At 40.8% G+C, this 18,128-nt stretch overlaps 4 protein-coding genes across 4 annotated transcripts; 1 reads left to right on the top strand and 3 right to left on the bottom strand.

Moving 5' to 3' along the window:
- Window positions 1–252: 252 nt before the first annotated feature.
- On the bottom strand, window positions 253–585 carry LOC122048044 (proline-rich receptor-like protein kinase PERK2). The gene has a single exon (XM_042609652.1). It carries the CDS (start codon window positions 583–585, stop codon window positions 253–255), a length of 333 nt encoding a protein of 110 aa, XP_042465586.1.
- Window positions 586–1,881: 1,296 nt separating this feature from the next.
- Window positions 1,882–2,229, bottom strand: LOC122048043 (proline-rich receptor-like protein kinase PERK9). The gene has a single exon (XM_042609651.1). It carries the CDS (start codon window positions 2,227–2,229, stop codon window positions 1,882–1,884), a length of 348 nt encoding a protein of 115 aa, XP_042465585.1.
- A 2,706-nt stretch (window positions 2,230–4,935) lies between these two features.
- LOC122048042 (glycine-rich cell wall structural protein 1-like) lies at window positions 4,936–5,319 on the top strand. The gene has a single exon (XM_042609650.1). It carries the CDS (start codon window positions 4,936–4,938, stop codon window positions 5,317–5,319), a length of 384 nt encoding a protein of 127 aa, XP_042465584.1.
- A 1,324-nt stretch (window positions 5,320–6,643) lies between these two features.
- LOC122048041 (proline-rich receptor-like protein kinase PERK9) lies at window positions 6,644–6,991 on the bottom strand. The gene has a single exon (XM_042609649.1). The coding sequence runs from the start codon at window positions 6,989–6,991 to the stop codon at window positions 6,644–6,646; it is 348 nt and encodes a 115-aa protein (XP_042465583.1).
- Window positions 6,992–18,128: the final 11,137 nt, after the last annotated feature.

The raw sequence follows: 18,128 nt of genomic DNA, 5'->3' as shown, positions 1-18,128 counted from the left end.
GTGCAAGTTTTCAAGTTTATAGTTAAATATTCTACAATGGGACAGATATTAAGTTTAGTGAATTATATTTGTCCCACTTTGTTGTCGACGTATCAATATACTGTCTAGCACAATCGTTTAATAACCTTGCACAGTGCATTTTTTTTGGTTGAAAAACCTCATAATTTCATTAAACTGGACTAGATAAACATCATCCCTAGCATTATTTACTAGCTAGAAAGGGATGAATTCACAGGGTTCACAGGTCACCGGTCACAGGGGTGGTGGGGGTGGTGCAAGCGGCTGCAGTGGCAGCTGAATCGGCGGCGGCTCAATCGATGGAGACGGTGGCTTTGAGGGCAACTTTGGAGTCGACTTTGCGGACTTGGGGGCCTTGAAGGGCTCATTGGAGGCCGTGATTGGTGACAGGAAGGTGGGTGGTGGAGGTGGAAGCGGCAGTTGTGGCAGCTCTGTGATTGGCGGTGTCTTTGGAGGCTTCGAGACGTCGAATAGTTCTGTGATCGGCGGTGGAGCAGAGAGCGGAAGCCATAAGGAACCGCAGGTCGCGGCGAGCGTCTTCATCATAACCACCATCACAAGAGTCATTGTCGAAGATGAAGATTACTAGCTAGTGGGAGGAGCTTATAAAGAAGAAGAGGACGGGCAGTACATGTAGCCTGCGAGCCGACGCCGACAACCCCCTTGTGAATACTTACCCTCACAAAAAAAGACAAGGACATTATATACATTATAAAATCTGTTAGCTCTAAAAGAGGGGTTCAACAGCCTTTGTCTAAACATTAATGATTAAAAAAATATCAAAGTTCTTCAACTATCTTCTTCCACAAGTAGTCCACATCTACCACCACTCAGTATACCTATACTGAAGTTTGGTATACCGAACTTTGGTATACCAACACTTGGAACACTAAAACTTCGGTATACCAAAGTTTCAATATAAATAATTTCAATTTAGCAGACTTTAGTATACCGACACTTGATACACAAAATCTTCGGTATACCGAAGTTTTAGTACGTAAGTTTATTAGAAGTGTCTACAGCAGAGGCATGCACACAAATCAAAATGATATCACACTCGTACTAGCTAGTTGGAAAAGGAAACATTCCTACCATCACCAAATCAAAAAAATCACAGTTTAATTCTTATCCATTGCACATGAAAAATAGGAAAGCTTCAATCTTGATCGAGAAGAGTACTCTAAGTCTCTTTATGAAACATATTGTATTAAGTAATTCCGGCATCAAAGTAGTCTTCCACCAGAAAATAAAATGCATCCATTATCAAATCTTTAGATATCACTTTTTTGGTTCAAATCTCCACATCATAGAAACAATAATACCTTACAAGATCTCAAATTTTCACTAGTTTCATTCAAATAAAATATTTATAATCCCTTGAATTCACTACGTTAATTAAAATATGTGCAGATATTTTGATTATTCACACTTTGTCTTTGTCTTTGTCTTTTTTTTCTTTCTTTTCTTTTCTTTTCTAGTATATGATTTAATTAAAACTCACATGCTGATTAATTAAGATGACAAAAATTATAAAGAAGCCCTTGAATCCTCATTCAAGGTTTCTGTTTCTCGTAGAACTTTGTAAGTTCTTAGTGCCTGACATATATTTTTAAAAGATTTGTGCAAGTTTTTAAGTTTACAGTTAAATATTCTACAATGGGACAAATATCATGTTTAGTGAATCATATTTGTCCCGCTTTGCTGTCGACGTATCAATATACTATCTAGCACAGTCGTTTAATAACCTTGCACAGTGCATTTTTTTAGTTGCAAACTTCATAAGTTCATTAAACTGGACTAGATAAGCATCATCCCTAACATTATTTACTAGCAAGAAAGGGATGAATTCACAAGGTTCACAGGTCACAGGGGTGGTGGGGGTGGTGGAAGCGGCTGCGGTGGCTGATGAATCAACAGCAGCTCAATCGGCGGTAGCTCAATCGGTGGTGACGGCAGCTTTGGGGGCAACTTTGGAGCCGACTTTGAGGGCTTGAGGGCCTTGAAGGGCTCATTGGAGGTCGTGAATGGTGACTGCAAGGTGGGTTGTGGAGGTGGAAGTGGCAGCTGTGGCAGCTCTGTGATCGCCGGTGACTTTGGAGGCTTCGAGGTGTCGAATGGCTCTGTGATCGGCGGTGGAGCAGAGAGCGGAAGCCAGAAGGAAGCGCAGGTAGCGGCGAGCGTCATTATCAGAACCACCACCACAAGAGTCATTGTTGAAGATGAAGATTGCTAGATGGTGGGAGGAGCGTATAAAGAAGAAGAGGGGCAGTACATGTAGCCTGCGATCCAACGCCGACAACCCCAATGTGAACAGTTAGCCTCGCAAAAAAGACAGGGACATTATATAGATGATAAAATCTATTAGTTCTAAAATGAGGAGTTCAACAGCCTCTGTCTAAACATTAATGATTAAAAAATAATATCAAAGTTTTCCACTATCTTCTTCCAGAGGTAGTCCACCTCTTCCACCACTCAGTATACCTATACTGAAGTTTGGTATACCAACACTTGGTACACCAAAACTTCGGTATACCAATATAAAGAATTTCAATTTAGCGAACTTTAGTATACCGACACTTGATACACCAAATCTTCGGTTTACAGAAGTTTTAGTATAAAGAAATTCGGTATACCAAACTTCTGTATACGTAAGTTTAATAGAAGTGTCTACAGCAGAGGCATGCACACAAATCAAAATGATATCACACTCACACCAGCTATTTGGAAAAGGAAACACCACTACCATCACCAATCAATAAATCACAATTCAATTCTTACCCATTGCAAGTGAAAAATAGGAAAACGTCAATCTTGATCGAGAAGAGTTCTCTCAGTCTCTTTATAAAACATATTGTATTAAGTAATATTCCGGCATCAAAGTAGTCTTCCACCAGGAAATAAAATGCATCCATTATCAAATCTTTAGATATCACTTTTTTGGTTCAAATCTCCACATCATAGAAACAATAATACCTGACAAGATCTCAAATTTTCACACTCTCGGGCATCTGGTCTTTCTATATAAATCCCTCGATCTATCCCTCAGTATCGAACAAGAAATAGAGGTGTTGATAAGGATTTGACGTCATACCTGGTACGAGTAGGTGTAAGCTGGAAGACCACCGAATCTAATCTAGTTTCTTACCTCATTTTAAAAATCAAATGCTTTGGTCCCTCTCCTCCTCCACTCCCGTCCCCGTTCACTGCCTTCTAGCAGAATCTATGAGATCTTACTCGCAGGAGGGTTGAAGCATCAAAAGGACCCATTTTGTTTTTTATTTTTTGCTTGTAGTGCTGATTCAAAAAAAAAGGAAAGGCAAAAAATACGTACACTTCCAAAAACAGTTAAGTTTCCAGATCGACCAATGGTGCCAAGCACTACTACAAAAAAACTGAAGAAGAAAAGGCGTAGTAGCTCAAAATAGGTGCTTCAATACAGGAACTTACCGAAATACTCAGGCAAACAACGGATCACTCAAGGCGGCCACAAAGATCGATAATCACTAGGGACATAAATGAGAGAGGAGGAGGATGAGGGTCCTGAAGGTCCAAGAAAAGAGAGGTGGCGAAGGTTAATGGCAATGAACGCAAGCAAGAAACGAACGCATGATAAAGAGAAACTTTGCAAAGAAGATGAGAAGAGAAAAATAAACGATATAGATGCATCTATCCAAATAAAATATGCAAGAGCCCAGCAACAATGAGCTCATTTAAAGGGTTTGTTAAGCACTAAATTAGTTGGAAAGTAATTACTGCCTGATAAACACTGTCATTATCTCTGCCTGTCAAATACATAGAAATTGGATTAAAGGCTCACGTCGCTTGAGATAGAGAGATGCTGAAAAGGGGGGGGGGGAAATACCACTCTTAGTGGTTTAATTTAGAAAGTGCTCCTGGTTAAGTTGATTACTAATTAATACCGACCAAATTAAGCTGAAGACCCTCCCCACAATGCATCTAGTAAAGGACTCTTTATACACTATATCTATCATGCATCAAACTTAAAAGCATTCAATACATAAATGATATATTAAATAATTGATATATATGAGTATTTGTTTAAACATAGGCCAGGAAGATGCATACTTGAATTAAATGGTCAAACTAAAACAATTGGAATATTTTTTCTAATGAGTAATGAATGACCTCATCTAATATGTATCTATTGTCATGGCTCAAACATATGTATGAATCTTCCCATATCCTAGTCATAATTTCTCATCCTATAGAGGTAAGCTGTTTGCAATGATCAACCGACGATCAAACACCAACAAAAACTTGAATATTTTAACTAAAAACATTTTAATTTATATTTTCAGGTTCAATTGAAACTGAACCCGGAACAACTTGTACAACAGTCATTCATACAAAAGAAAACTAGAGAAATATCTATAATTGGCCTTGTAAAACTAAAAATGAAATGACAATCTACTAGCTTCATTTAAATAAAATATTTATAATCCCTTGAATTAACTACGTTAATTAAAATATATGCAGATATTTTGATTATTCAAACTTTGTCTTTGTCTTTTTTTTTCTTTTATTATCTTGTATAGGATCTAATTAAAACTCACATGCTTATTAATATAGATGGAGAAAATTATAAAGAAGCCCTTGAAGCCTCATTCAAGGTCTCTGTTCCTCGTAGAACTTAGAAAGTTCTTAGCGACTTACATCTATTTTTAAAAGATCTGTGCAAGTTTTTCCAGTTTATAGTTAAATATTCTACAATGGGGCAGATATCATGTTTAGTGAATCATATTTGTCCCACGTTGCTGTCGACGTATCAATATGCTGTCTAGCACAGTCGATTAATAACCTAGCACAATGCATTTTTTTTAATAGAAAAACTTCATAATTTCATTAAACTGGACTAGATAAACATCATCCCTAACATTATTTACTATCTAGAAAGGGATGAATTCACAGGGTTCACAGGTCACAGGTCATAGGGGTGGTGGGGGTGGTGGAAGCGGCTGCAGTGACAGCTACATCGGCGGCAGCTCAATCGGTGGAGATTGCAGCTTTGGGGGCAACTTTGGAGCCAACTTTGCAGGCTTGGGAGCCTTGAAGGGCTCATTGGAGGTCGTGAGTGGTGACTGCAAGGTGGGTGGTGGAGGTGGAAGCGGAAGCTGTGGAAGCTCTGTGATCGGCGGTGACTTTGGAGGCTTCGAGGGGTCGAATGGCTCTGTGATCGACGGTGGAGCAGAGATCGGAAGCCAGAAGGAAGCGCAGGTAGCGGCGAGCGTCATCATCAGAACCACCACCACAAGAGTCATTGTCGAAGATGAAGAATACTAGCTGGTGTGAGGAGCGTATAAAGAAGAAGAGGGGCAGTACTTGTAGCCAGCGAGCCGGCGCGGACAACCCCCATATGAACAGTTACCCTCGCAAAAAAATACAGGGACATTATACATATGATAAAATTTGTTAGTTCTAAAATGAGGGGCTCAACTGCCTCTGTCTAAACATTAATGATTAAAAAATAATATCAAACTTCTTCCACTATCTTCTTCCACAGGTAGTCCACCTCTACCACCACTCAGTATACAAATACTGAAGTTTGGTATACCAAACTTGGTATACCAACACTAGGTTCACCAAAATATCGGTATACCAATGTTTCAATATAAAGAATTTCAATAAGAATTTCAATTTAGCGAACTTTAGTATACCGACACTTGATACCCCATATCTTCGGTATATCGAAGTTTTAGTATAAAGAAATTCGGTATACCAAACTTCAGTATACATAAGTTTATTAGAAGTGTCTACAGTAGAGGCATGCACACAAATCAAAATGATATCACACTCGTACCAGTTTGTTGGAAAAGAAAACACTACTACCATCACCAAATCAACAAATCACAGTTCAATTCTTACCCATTGCATGTGAAAAACAAGAAAGCGTCAATCTTGATCGATAAGAGTACTCACAGTCTCTTTATAAAACATATTGTAATAAGTAATATTCCGGATCAAAGTTGTCTTCCACCAGAAAATAAAATGCATCCATTATCAAATCTTTAGATATCACTTTTTTTGTTCAAATCTCCACATCATAGAAACAATAATACCTTACAAGATCTCGAATTTTCACACTCTCGGGCATCTGGTCTTTCTATATATATCCCTCAGTATCGAACAAGAAATAGAGGCGTTGATAAGGATTTGGCGTCATACCTGGTATGAGTAGGTGTAAGCTGGAAGACCACCGAATCTAGACAAATTTCCGACCTCATTTTAAAACTCACATGCTTATTAATATAGATGAAGAAAATTATAAAGAAGCCCTTGAAGCCTCATTCCAGGTCTCTGTTCCTCGTAGAACTTAGTAAGTTCTTAGTTACTTGCATATATTTTTAAAAGGTCTGTGCAAGTTTTCAAGTTTGTAGTTAAATATTCTACAATGGGATAGATATCATGTTTAGTGAGTCATATTTGTCCCACTTTGCTGTCGACGTCTCAATATACTGTCTAGCACAATCATTTAATAACCTTGCACAGTTCATTTTTTTTAGTTGAAAAACCTCATAATTTCATTAAACTGGACTAGATAAACATCATCCCTAGCATTATTTACTAGCTAGAAAGGGATGAATTCACAGGGTTTACAGGTCACCGGTCACAGGGGTGGTGGGGGTGGTACAAGCGGCTGCGGTGGCAATTGAATCGGCGACATCTCTATCAGCGACGGCTCAATCGATGGAGACGGCGGCTTTGAGGGCCACATAGGAGATGACTTTGCGGGCTTGGGGGCCTTGAAGGGCTCATTGGAGGTCGTGATTGGTGATAGGAAGGTGGAAGGTGGAGGTGGAAGTGGCAGTTGTGGCAGCTCTGTGATCGGCGGTGACTTTGGAGGCTTCGAGACGTCGAATGGCTCTGTGATCGGCGGTGGAGCAGAGAGTGGAAGCCAGAAGGAAGCGCAGGTCGCGGCGAGCGTCTTCATCAGAACCACCATCACAAGAGTCATTGTCGAAGATAAAGATTACTAGCTAGTGGGAGGATCTTATAAAGAAGAAGAGGGGCAGTACATGTAGCCTGCGAGCCGACGCCGACAACCCCCTTGTGAACAGTTACCCTCGCAAAAAAAGACAAGGACATTATACAAATGATAAAATCTGTTAACTCTAAAAGAGGGGTTCAACAGCCTCTGTCTAAACATTAATAATTAAAAAAATATCAAAGTTCTTCCACTATCTTCTTCCACAAGTAGTCCACATCTACCACCACTCAGTATACCTATACTAAAGTTTGGTATACCGAACTTTGTTATAACAACACTTGGTACACCAAAACTTCGGTATACCAAAGTTTCAATGGAAATTTTCGATTTAGCGTACTTTAGTAAATCGACACTTGATACACCAAATCTTCGGTATACCGAAGTTTTTGTTGGAGTGTATACTGAAAGCCTAAGCTTTGTAAACATTCATTATGAATAAAGAATCACATTTGGTCTAATTGTCTACATTTGTTTGTAGTTGTTCATTTAATTTATATTCTAGATAACATAGTATGTGGTGTCACATACAGAAGATGATGTTATCAGTACCTTATAAATTATAAACAGACGCTCACGACTAAAATGGAAAGGAACAAACCATTAGAAGGTCGTAGTGTAATTAGATATTAGTTTATCTTGACTATATAATTACACTAGTACACTCAGAGTGTATTGAGTAGGACCATTAGAGGTCGTTTCTTTTATACTGACTTTGTAAAGGAACAAAGACCTCAGTTATTATGGAAGTGTGTGCTTTTAATCCTAATATAATAACAAGCACATATGTTTGATATTTATTTCTTTAATTTATCAATGGGTGAGATTTAGTTCGATGAATCAATAAACCCGATAAGTTGGGAAATGGTATCACTTATAGTGTGTGTTGTTGATTATAGAAGGAAACTGTGTCCTAGAGATACTAGGTTGATAATGTCCTCAAGAGGAGCTCATAAAGATTGTCATGTTAAACCCTGCAGGTGGACTTAGTCCGACATGATAATAAGGTTGAGTGGTACTACTCTTGGACTTAGATATTAATTAAATGAGTTGTCAGTAACTCACTTAATTAGTGGACATTCGATATCTTAAACACAGGGAGACTAACACACTCATAATAAGAAGGAGCCCAAAAATGTAATTTGGGATTGGTGCGGTAGTTCAATGATAGTTCTCTAGTGGAATGAATTATCATTGATAAAATTAAGTTGTGTGTTCGGGGCGAACACGGGATGCTTAATTTTATCGGGAGACCAAAACCAATTCCTCCTCTCGGTCCCTATCATAGCCTCTTATTTGTAGAGTTCTATACCCACCTATACCCACCTTCTATACCCACCCAATAGGGGCCGAAGTATAAGATTGGGTGGCCGGCCCTAGCTTGAACCCAAGCTAGTAGGGCCGGCCAAATTAAATTAAAAAGAAATTTAATTTTAATTTTTATTATTATGTGGAAGATATAATTTAAAGAGAATTAAAATTAAAATATCTCTCTTGTAAAAGATCTACAAAAGATTAAAGAAAGAGATTAGATCTCTTTCCTTATTTGTAGATTGGAGAGATGTTTTATTTTTTCTTTAAAAATTATTCACATGTTGATAAAATTAAAATTATAGAAATTTCCTTTTATCAACCATGAAGAGATTTTAAAGAGAAATTTTATTTTTTAAAATTTCCGGAAACAAATTAGGAAGTTTTAATTGTTGATTAAAACTTGTCCAATTTGTTCTCCAATGATGTGGCCGGCCATTGGTTTTAATTGGGGAAATTTTATTTTATTTTTCTCAATTAAATCATATCAAGGAAATTAAGGAAATTTTATTGTAATTAAATTTCCTAATTTGCCTAGGCCAAGGAATATAAAAGAAGGGGTGAGGGTGCCTTCATGAGACACAACATCTATTATTTCTCTCCCTCTTTTGTTCCTTGGTGTGGCCGGCCAACCTCTCCCTCTCTTCCTCTTGTGGTGGCCGAATCTCCCTTTTTCATTGGAGCTCTTGTGGTGGCCGGATACTACTCGGAGAAGAAGAAGAAGAAGGAGAGAAAGCTAGCATCTCTTGGAGCTTGGTTAGTATTTTGGTTTTCCTCCTTGGTGAAGTTTTTCCTTTGTGGCCGAACCTTGCTTGGAGGAGAAGAAGGTGGTTGGTGTTTTCTCATCTTGGTAGATCGTTGCCCACACAACGTCCGAGGTTAGAAGAGGAATACGGTAGAAGATGAAGAGGTCTTTCTAGAAGGTATAACTAGTAGTTTTTCCTTTTCCGCATCATGCTAGTTATTTATGGAAATAATACCAAATACAAGAGGCTTACGTTCTAGTATTTCGAATATGTTTTTCGATGTTGTGTTCTTTTGTTTCTTTTTTTTCCTTGTGATTTGATTGTTCTCTTTGGTTAACCTAAAGTTATTTTAGGAAATTAAATATTAGCTTTCTATTAAAGGTTTTGTCTAGTCGGTGGTGGTTGCTCCCATATCCAAGAAGGTCATGTGCCTCGCCACGTCAGTACTGGGAACCTTTTATGGAAATTAATATTTAATGGAATTAATAACTTAAGGAGACTTGGGTCGAACATGTTAAGTTCCGCAGGAGATCCAAGTCAAAACCTAAAAGAACAAATAGATTAAGTTTTGGATCAAACGTGTTAAGTTCCGCAGGCAATCCAAAATTTAATTTAAAAGAACACATGGTAGCTAGGAAAAGGTTCAGATCTTTGTACAAAATTTTTTGTACAGTGGAACCTATAGGTTTTCCGAGTAGCAACCAACAATTGGTATCAGAGCTAGGGTTTTGCCTCTGTGTATTTGGTATTTAGTTTAATTATGCACATGTCATACATAATTTAGGCAGGTTAATAGTAGGATGTGCTAACTTTGTGAATGCAGGATCCAACTATTATGGCTTTTAGTTATTATTGTTAGTGCAACCTTAGGTCAAGGTTGACCTGGTTGACCCGACTCGAGGTGACTTGACTCGAGTTGTATTTTGATGTTTGACTTAGGAAGATTGTCGGTGCAACCTTAGGTCGAGGTTGACCTAGTTGAGTTGCATGTTGATGTTTGACACTCGTGAGAGAGTTCTATTCTTGATGTTTGACAACAATAGGTGTTTGGGAGATTGTAGGTGCAACCTTAGGTCAAGGTTGACCTGGTTGACCTGATTCGGGAAAAGTCCAAGCAGGGAGCTTGGCACGCGAAAAGTCCAAGCATGGAGACTTGGCACTGGAAAAGTCCAAGTATGGAGACTTGGCACGGGAAAAGTCCAAGTATGGAGACTTGGCACGGGAAAAGTCCAAGTATGGAGACTTGGCACTGGAAAAGTCCAAGTATGGAGACTTGGCACGGAGAAGTCCAAGCAGGGAGCTTGGCACGAGGGAAAGTCCTAACTGGGATGGCAGGTGAAAGTCTGGTGAGTGAAGCCAGGCGGTGGGAAAGTCCTAACTGGGATGTTAGGCGGTGTGGAAAGTCCCGGTGAGTGAAGCCAGGCGATGGAAGTCCTAGTGAGTGATGTAGGCGGTTGGAAAGTCACAGTGAGTGAAGCCGGGCGGTGAGAAAGTCCTAATCGGGATGTTAGGCAGTTGGAAAGTCCCGTGAGTGAAGCCGGCAGGAAAAATCCAGATGGATCAAGGGTGATCGGACATCCGGTGATGGGAAGTCAAGTAGGTCATAGGGTGGACCGGATACTTGGCACGAAGAGGAAAGTCCAAGTGGGTCAAAGGAATTGACCGGACACTTGGTGGGAATTCTAGCGGTCAAGGGAGTGACCGATGCTAGGAATGAAGTACCAACAGTCGAGGTTGACCGAATGTTGGTTTGGAAGGCTTGGGACTTGGCTTGGGCAAAACTAAGTCACTAGTTATCGATCGGTCCGCACCGATCGAAGGTGATCGATGGCCGCGAGAAAGGCGCTGATCGGTGCGTGGACCGATCGAGCTCGACGGTCGTGGCGACCGATCGAGAGGCGATGTCGCGAAGGGAGCCGAGTTGGGATCGGTGCGTGGACCGATCCGGTATCGATCGGTCCATCGATCGTAGTACGTGAAGGTTACCGATCGATCGGTCCGGGACCGATCAGGGCCCTGATCGGTCCACGCATCGATCGGGTTCTAGCCGCTGCAACGCCAGTTTCTTCATTTCTTCGCGGTATAAAGGGGTCGAGGGCTGCTGCACTCCTCCTTCTTCCACTACTTCTCGCGACAAAGCTGCTGGTGCTTGAGCTTTGTTGAGCTCTTCTTCGAAGCTTCGCGTGAGCTTCATTCCACGACTGGATCACTGAGTTGCTTGTTGGCATCCGTCCGTGAAGTTGTTGCTTCATCTGGGACTTCAGTCGACAACGAGAAGGCAAGCTAGTGTTGTTGTATTCATATTGTCTTGTATTTCTTGTTGTATCTCGTGTACTCTTTGCTTGCTGTTGCAAGATTTTTTGGCGAGGTTTCTCCACCCAGAAGGAGTATATTTTAGCCGGGTTTCCGGGGATTCATCCACCGATGGATTGACAGGGCTCGTCCACCTTACGGACACGCCGAGGAGTAGGAGTATCATCTCCGAACCTCGTACATCGCTGTGTTAAGGATTGATATTCTTCCTTTCGTTTCTAGTTTATTTTTCCGCTGCGCTAACGAAGTATAGGAAGAAACGCGAGCGATTTGGGGTCGGCTATTCACACCCCCTCTCTAGCCGTACGAAGGATCCTAACAAGTGGTATCAGAGCGAGGCCGCTCTTCGACGGATCAACACCCGGGGGAGCATGGGCTAGAGATGGATCTCTATGGAGAAGATATCACGATTCAACCCTTCTACGAGTCTCACGACAACTTCACGTATTGGAGGGTAAGGATGATGTATTTTCTTAGGACTAATATGTTAAATTGGTTTTGTGTACAAGAAGGGTTTTCCCCTCCGATGGATGAGGAAGGAAAACCTATCAAGAAGAAGGAGTGGACGAAAGAGCAAACCCGACAATCCGAAATCAATGACGAGGTAACAAAAATTATTGAATTTGCGTTACCTAATAATGTTTTGTGCAAGATAGATAGGTACAACAACGCCAAGGAGTTGTGGAACAACTTGGCCAAGTTTCATGAGGAGAGCTCCACTTCAAGCCATGAAGAGGAGCCTAGTGAGCCAAGTAGCTCACATCATGGAGGGAGCGAATTGAGAGTTGAGGGCTACTCAACATCCAAGGAAGAAGAGGAGGAGAGTTCCTCTTGTTCAAGTTCGGAGCAAGAAGAAGAAGTTTCCACCTCCGGAAGGGTTGAAGAAGAAAGCTCATCTCCACCCTCAACCCTAGGTAACTCAAGCAATTTAAGTTCAATTAAATTACACATTATGTGCTTTGAGTGTAGGGAACATGGACATTACAAGAGTAAGTGTCCAAAGAGGGTAAGAAAGACTCCACCGGCGCCAAAGGTCAAGGAAGCCGGAGTCCCGATACGCAAAGGCAAGGAGCACGTGGTGTGCTTCCAATGCAAGCAAAGGGGACACTATAGGAGCCATTGTCCGAGGGGGAGGCAACCTCACAAGGGCAAGAGACCGGGCACAACGATAGGGGGAGCTAAGGCAAACCCTAAGGTAACCTCTAAGGTTCATTATTGCAATTCTAATAAAACTCATGCTAGTAGTTTTGTTGCAATTGTTAATAATGATAAGCATGTTAACTTTAGGAACCAATACATGTGCTTAGGAGCTAAACATGTTAGCCTAGGTAAGGATAACACTAGAAATACCAACCCTAGGATTAACGCTTCTAAAGTTAAGGAAAACCTAGGTAGAAATCCCAAGAAGACTAGACACATGCCTAGGAATATCTCAAGAGAAAATGACAAATTAAAACTTGAGGTATTAGAGAGAGAAAATCAAGTCTTGAGGTCAAGACTTGATAATTTAGAAAAGGCTCTTAAAAACATGGAGAAGTCATCTCTAGGGTTTAAGAGTCAAAATCTCAAGTCCAAGGACAAGAAAGGTTTGGGTCACAAACCTAAGTCCCAAATGGTCAAGCCCACTTACCACAATGTTCCATTCGATTATGGAACAAAACCTAGGGCTAGGAAGACCATTACCAAGGTTACAAGGGGAGTCACCCCTATAGTTGACCTTGACGAGACCCAAACGACCAAGGCTTCAAAGCCTAAGAGGGTCATTAGGAGGGTTGCTAGGGAAGTCATCCCTAGTGAATATTTAGTGAACCCAATGAGCTCAAATAGGTATTGGGTTCCTAGGAGCATCTTCTCTACCCCATAAATGGGTTAGAGAGTGTCAACTCCAATAAGAAGGGTAGTTAACCCAACTTTGAGGAAATTGACACTCAAGGAGCATTTTCAAGGTTTTGTGAACCTTTGAAAATGAAAAGGAATTATCGTTTACTCCTTGAAGAGTAAATTGTGCCATATTTGAAAAATATCGATTTTAATCTTATTTGGCACAATTTAAGAAAACCTAGAGAAATACCATAATTGGGATTTTGATTTTCTCTTAGGGATATATGGGCAATCTAGGGTTAAATTTTAAGTTAGCAAAAGCTAAGGATACTTAGATAGGGAATTTAGGTATTTTATTTGTACTAACTTGCCATGATTGGTTGCCATATGTCATGCCATGACATCATATTTATTTTATTATCATTTGAAATGTTATGATAATGCTTAGGTTATCTATATGTCATGTTTATTTAAGTTTTCAAACTTTATGCCATGACATCATGACATTGGCACATGTTTTTACTTATGATATCATTTTATGCCATGTCATCATCTCTTGCATTAATAATCAATGAAATTGATTTAAGGATGAAAAACACATTTTGATATTGAGATCAAATTTGTGTTTAGAAAATGCATGAGACCTTAGTCTAAGATACCTAAACCCATATCTCACATCAACATTGACTTGGATGTGTTTGATACACTTTAGATGTATGTGAGATATTAGGATCATGAGTTAGGATCAAGGTGCATAGTTTTTGTACCTAGATGAGCCTAATTCAAGAAATGAAGGATCATAGGGAAAGCTTGTGTACAAGTCATGTACATCTAGCCCTAAGATTATGGTCCTAAATTCAAATGGTTTTAAAAGCATTTTAAAATTGATTTGAAAACCTTGATGAAGCTTTCCTAGTGATAGCATTCATCATTGAACATTGTGATACAAAATTGACTTAACTTTGAACTATTTCAAAGTTTTCGAATTTTGTATCAAAATTTGAAAATGGAAACTATTTTCATAGAAAATTATTTTTCCATGATAGTATATGTTATGAGGAATGTATCCTCAAAATTTTACAATTTTTCAAATTTTCTGGAATTTTCTAGGAGTTTCTGAATTTCGGGAAGGAAATTTCAGAAACCTGCCTATCAGAGTCTGGATCGGTCTGGGGACCGATCCAGGTAAGTTCTGATCGGTCTGCGGACCGATCCAGAGTATTGTGGATCGGTCTGCAGACCGATCCAGTGAGTTCCAGTAGCACGAGTGCGATCTGGTGAAGGGCTGATCGGTCTGGGGACCGATCAGGGCGTGCCGAATTTCTGACTTTTCAGCAGTTGTCTGAAATTTCAAGACATTGTTGGTGCAATAGTCAAGGGGGAGTTGATCTTTAGGGGGAGTTTTACCTAATTGTCAAGGGGGAGTTGACTTTTAGGGGGAGTTTTTACTCCTTAAGACTTTTGAGGATTAGTGATATGGGATTATCACTAAGTTGATTGTTGAGTTTAGTATCAAGGGGGAAATTAAGAGTTTCAATGAAAGGTATGGGACTTTCATTAGGAAGAAACTCTTGACCTTGATACCCTTCTTTTTCTTTTTGATGTGTGTCAAAAAGGGGAGAGTGTTCATTTGAGAATTATTTGGAGAACCCAAGTTAGGTTATCGGGTTAACCTAAGCTAGGGAAAGAATGTCAAGGAATGTTCAAGAAAAGAACATTGAAATTCTTTTTGATGTGTGTCAAAAAGGGGGAGAATTATTGGAGAACCCAAGTTAGGTTATCGGGTTAACCTAAGGGGAGAATGTCCAGAGAATGTTCAAGGAAAGAACATTGGACATTGGAAGATGGTTGGAAAACCTAAGTTAGGTTATCGGGTTAACCTAACTTGATTATGGGTTTTGTCAAACATCAAAAAGGGGGAGATTGTTGGTGCAACCTTAGGTCAAGGTTGACCTGGTTGACCCGACTCGAGGTGACTTGACTCGAGTTGTATTTTGATGTTTGACTTAGGAAGATTGTCGGTGCAACCTTAGGTCGAGGTTGACCTAGTTGAGTTGCATGTTGATGTTTGACACTCGTGAGAGAGTTCTATTCTTGATGTTTGACAAGAATAGGTGTTTGGGAGATTGTAGGTGCAACCTTAGGTCAAGGTTGACCTGGTTGACCTGATTCGGGAAAAGTCCAAGCAGGGAGCTTGGCACGCGAAAAGTCCAAGCATGGAGACTTGGCACTGGAAAAGTCCAAGTATGGAGACTTGGCACGGGAAAAGTCCAAGTATGGAGACTTGGCACGGAAAAGTCCAAGTATGGAGACTTGGCACTGGAAAAGTCCAAGTATGGAGACTTGGCACGGAGAAGTCCAAGCAGGGAGCTTGGCACGAGGGAAAGTCCTAACTGGGATGTTAGGCAGCTGGAAAGTCCTGGTGAGTGAAGCCAGGCAGTGGGAAAGTCCTAACTGGGATGTTAGGCAGTGTGGAAAGTCCTGGTGAGTGAAGCCAGGCAGTGAGAAAGTCCTAACTGGGATGTTAGGCAGTTGGAAAGTCCTGGTGAGTGAAGCCAGGCAGTGAGAAAGTCCTAACTGGGATGTTAGGCAGTATGGAAAGTCCTGGTGAGTGAAGCCGGGCAAGGGAAAAATCCAGATGGATCAAGGGTGATCGGACATCTGGTGATGGGAAGTCCAAGTAGGTCATAGGAGTGACCGGATACTTGGCACGAAGAGGAAAGTCCAAGTGGGTCAAAGGAATTGACCGGACACTTGGTGGGAATTCTAGCAGGTCAAGGGAGTGACCAGATGCTAGGAATGAAGTACCAACAGGTCGAGGTTGACCGAATGTTGGTTTGGAAGGCTTGGGACTTGGCTTGGGCAAAAACCAAGTCACTAGTTATCTGATCGGTCTGCAGACCGATCAGAAGGTGATCAGTAGCCGCGAGAAAGACGCCTGATCGGTCTGTGGACCGATCAGGAGCTTCCCTGATCGGTCGTGGCGACCGATCAGGAGACGATGTCGCGAAAGGGAGCCGAGAGTTGGGATCGGTCCGTGGACCGATCCGGTCTTTGATCGGTCCACGCATCGACGCGTGAAGGTTACGTGGGATCGATCGGGACCGATCGTAGGCCCGATCGGTCCACGCATCGAGGTTCTAGCCGCGACGCAACGGCTAGTTTCTTCATTTCTTCGCGGTATAAAGGGGTCGAGGCCGCCTCCTCCTTCTTCCACTACTGCTGACGAGCCTGCTCAGTGCTTGAGCTTTATTGAGCTCTTCTTCAAGCTTCGCGTGAGCTTCATTCCACGACTGGATCAGCTGCTGCTGAGTTGCTTGTTGGCATCCGTCCGTGAAGTTGTTGCTTCATCTGGGACTTCAGTCGACAACGAGAAGGCAAGCTAGTGTTGTTGTATTCATATTGTCTTGTATTTCTTGTTGTATCTCGTGTACTCTTTGCTTGCTGTTGCAAGATTTTGTGGCGAGGTTTCTCCACCCAGAAGGAGTATATTTTAGCCGGGTTTCCGGGGATTCATCCACCGACGGATTGACAGGGCTCGTCCACCTTACGGACACGCCGAGGAGTAGGAGTATCATCTCCGAACCTCGTACATCGCTGTGTTAAGGATTGATATTCTTCCTTTCGTTTCTAGTTTATTTTTCCGCTGCGCTAACGAAGTGTAGGAAGAAACGCGAGCGATTTGGGGTCGGCTATTCACACCCCCTCTCTAGCCGTACGAAGGATCCTAACAATTATGTGTGTGATTGGACCCTTGGACATGTCAAGGGCATTTATATGTGTGTGCATGATTGTATTAAAATACAGCAGGAGCTGTATTTAGTTTTATTAGGATTTTATTTTTGATCTAGATACATGTACATTCCTTTTATGGAATATAGGATCAAAAATGTAAAATTATATTTATGTCGCGGATCGAATCTTGCAAAGCGTGGAACCTTCAAAGGACCAGAGGCGCAGCGGAACTAGGAGCAAGATGGATGCGACAGCTAGACCCGGTAGCGGTGGCCAAATATGGCAGCAGCTTGGGATGACAACACACGGAGGACAACTAGAGATAAAAGTCATAATAGTTGAAATTAGATTTTCTATTTATTGCTTTTATATTGTGCTGTGTGTGCATGTTAGTTTACAAGTAAAGTAGGCTAGCATAGTTAAAATTCCTCATTTATAAATAACTAAGTGGGAGAGGGTTTTTTAAATAAATCCCATAGTCTCCATTACTGGTTTGTAAGTGATGCAAACAAGCTTGCGCGTTGGCTCTGAGTGCCTTCCTCCATAACGGATGAGCTTGTTTGCGGATCACTAGAACAGACTTCCATTTATGGATGACTATAGGAAGTTAATTAAGAGCGTGTGATCTTCCCCAACGGAAGGGGCATAATCTTATTAATGGACTTAGTGTCAAGTAATGGTATACACTTAGACACATCAAATAGTATCCTCCCCAACGGAGTCACTGCTATTATTTGTGTGACCAAATAATACCAACTATTAATTTTATTTGTCAAAAAGTTAGGTTGACAAGATAATAAAATTAATGGGTTAAAACCCTCCTTTTACAAATGTTGAATTTGTATACGTCCACACTAACGTGGCATACAAAATTCACGGTGTTATGAGGTGTTGGTTAATTTAAAATAGTATTGTTTGAGGAATCAATATTATTCTAAATTTAGAGTTCTGACCAAAAGTTATTTGTGATTCTTAGGATTACTTTCAACCCACTGTCCATCATACTTCAACAAAATAGACTTACTGGACCTAATTACATAGATTGGAAAAGGAACCTGGACATTGTTCTTATTGCTGAAAGCTATAAATTTGTACTGACTGAGCCTTGCCCTGATGCACCAACTGGTGAATCTACCCAAGAGGAGATTGAATATCATAAGAAATGGGTAAAGGCGGATGAG

This window comes from Zingiber officinale, chromosome 2B, assembly GCF_018446385.1.
Source record: "Zingiber officinale cultivar Zhangliang chromosome 2B, Zo_v1.1, whole genome shotgun sequence".
In the NCBI taxonomy this organism is placed as follows: domain Eukaryota; kingdom Viridiplantae; phylum Streptophyta; class Magnoliopsida; order Zingiberales; family Zingiberaceae; genus Zingiber; species Zingiber officinale.
This window is presented reverse-complemented; position numbering and strand designations above follow the sequence as displayed.

Excerpts from the sequence above, each read along its gene's own strand:
- LOC122048044 (XM_042609652.1), bottom strand. The coding sequence starts at position 585 with ATGACTCTTGTGATGGTGGTTATGATGAAGACGCTCGCCGCGACCTGC.
- LOC122048043 (XM_042609651.1), bottom strand. The coding sequence starts at position 2,229 with ATGACTCTTGTGGTGGTGGTTCTGATAATGACGCTCGCCGCTACCTGC.
- LOC122048042 (XM_042609650.1), top strand. The coding sequence starts at position 4,936 with ATGAATTCACAGGGTTCACAGGTCACAGGTCATAGGGGTGGTGGGGGT.
- LOC122048041 (XM_042609649.1), bottom strand. The coding sequence starts at position 6,991 with ATGACTCTTGTGATGGTGGTTCTGATGAAGACGCTCGCCGCGACCTGC.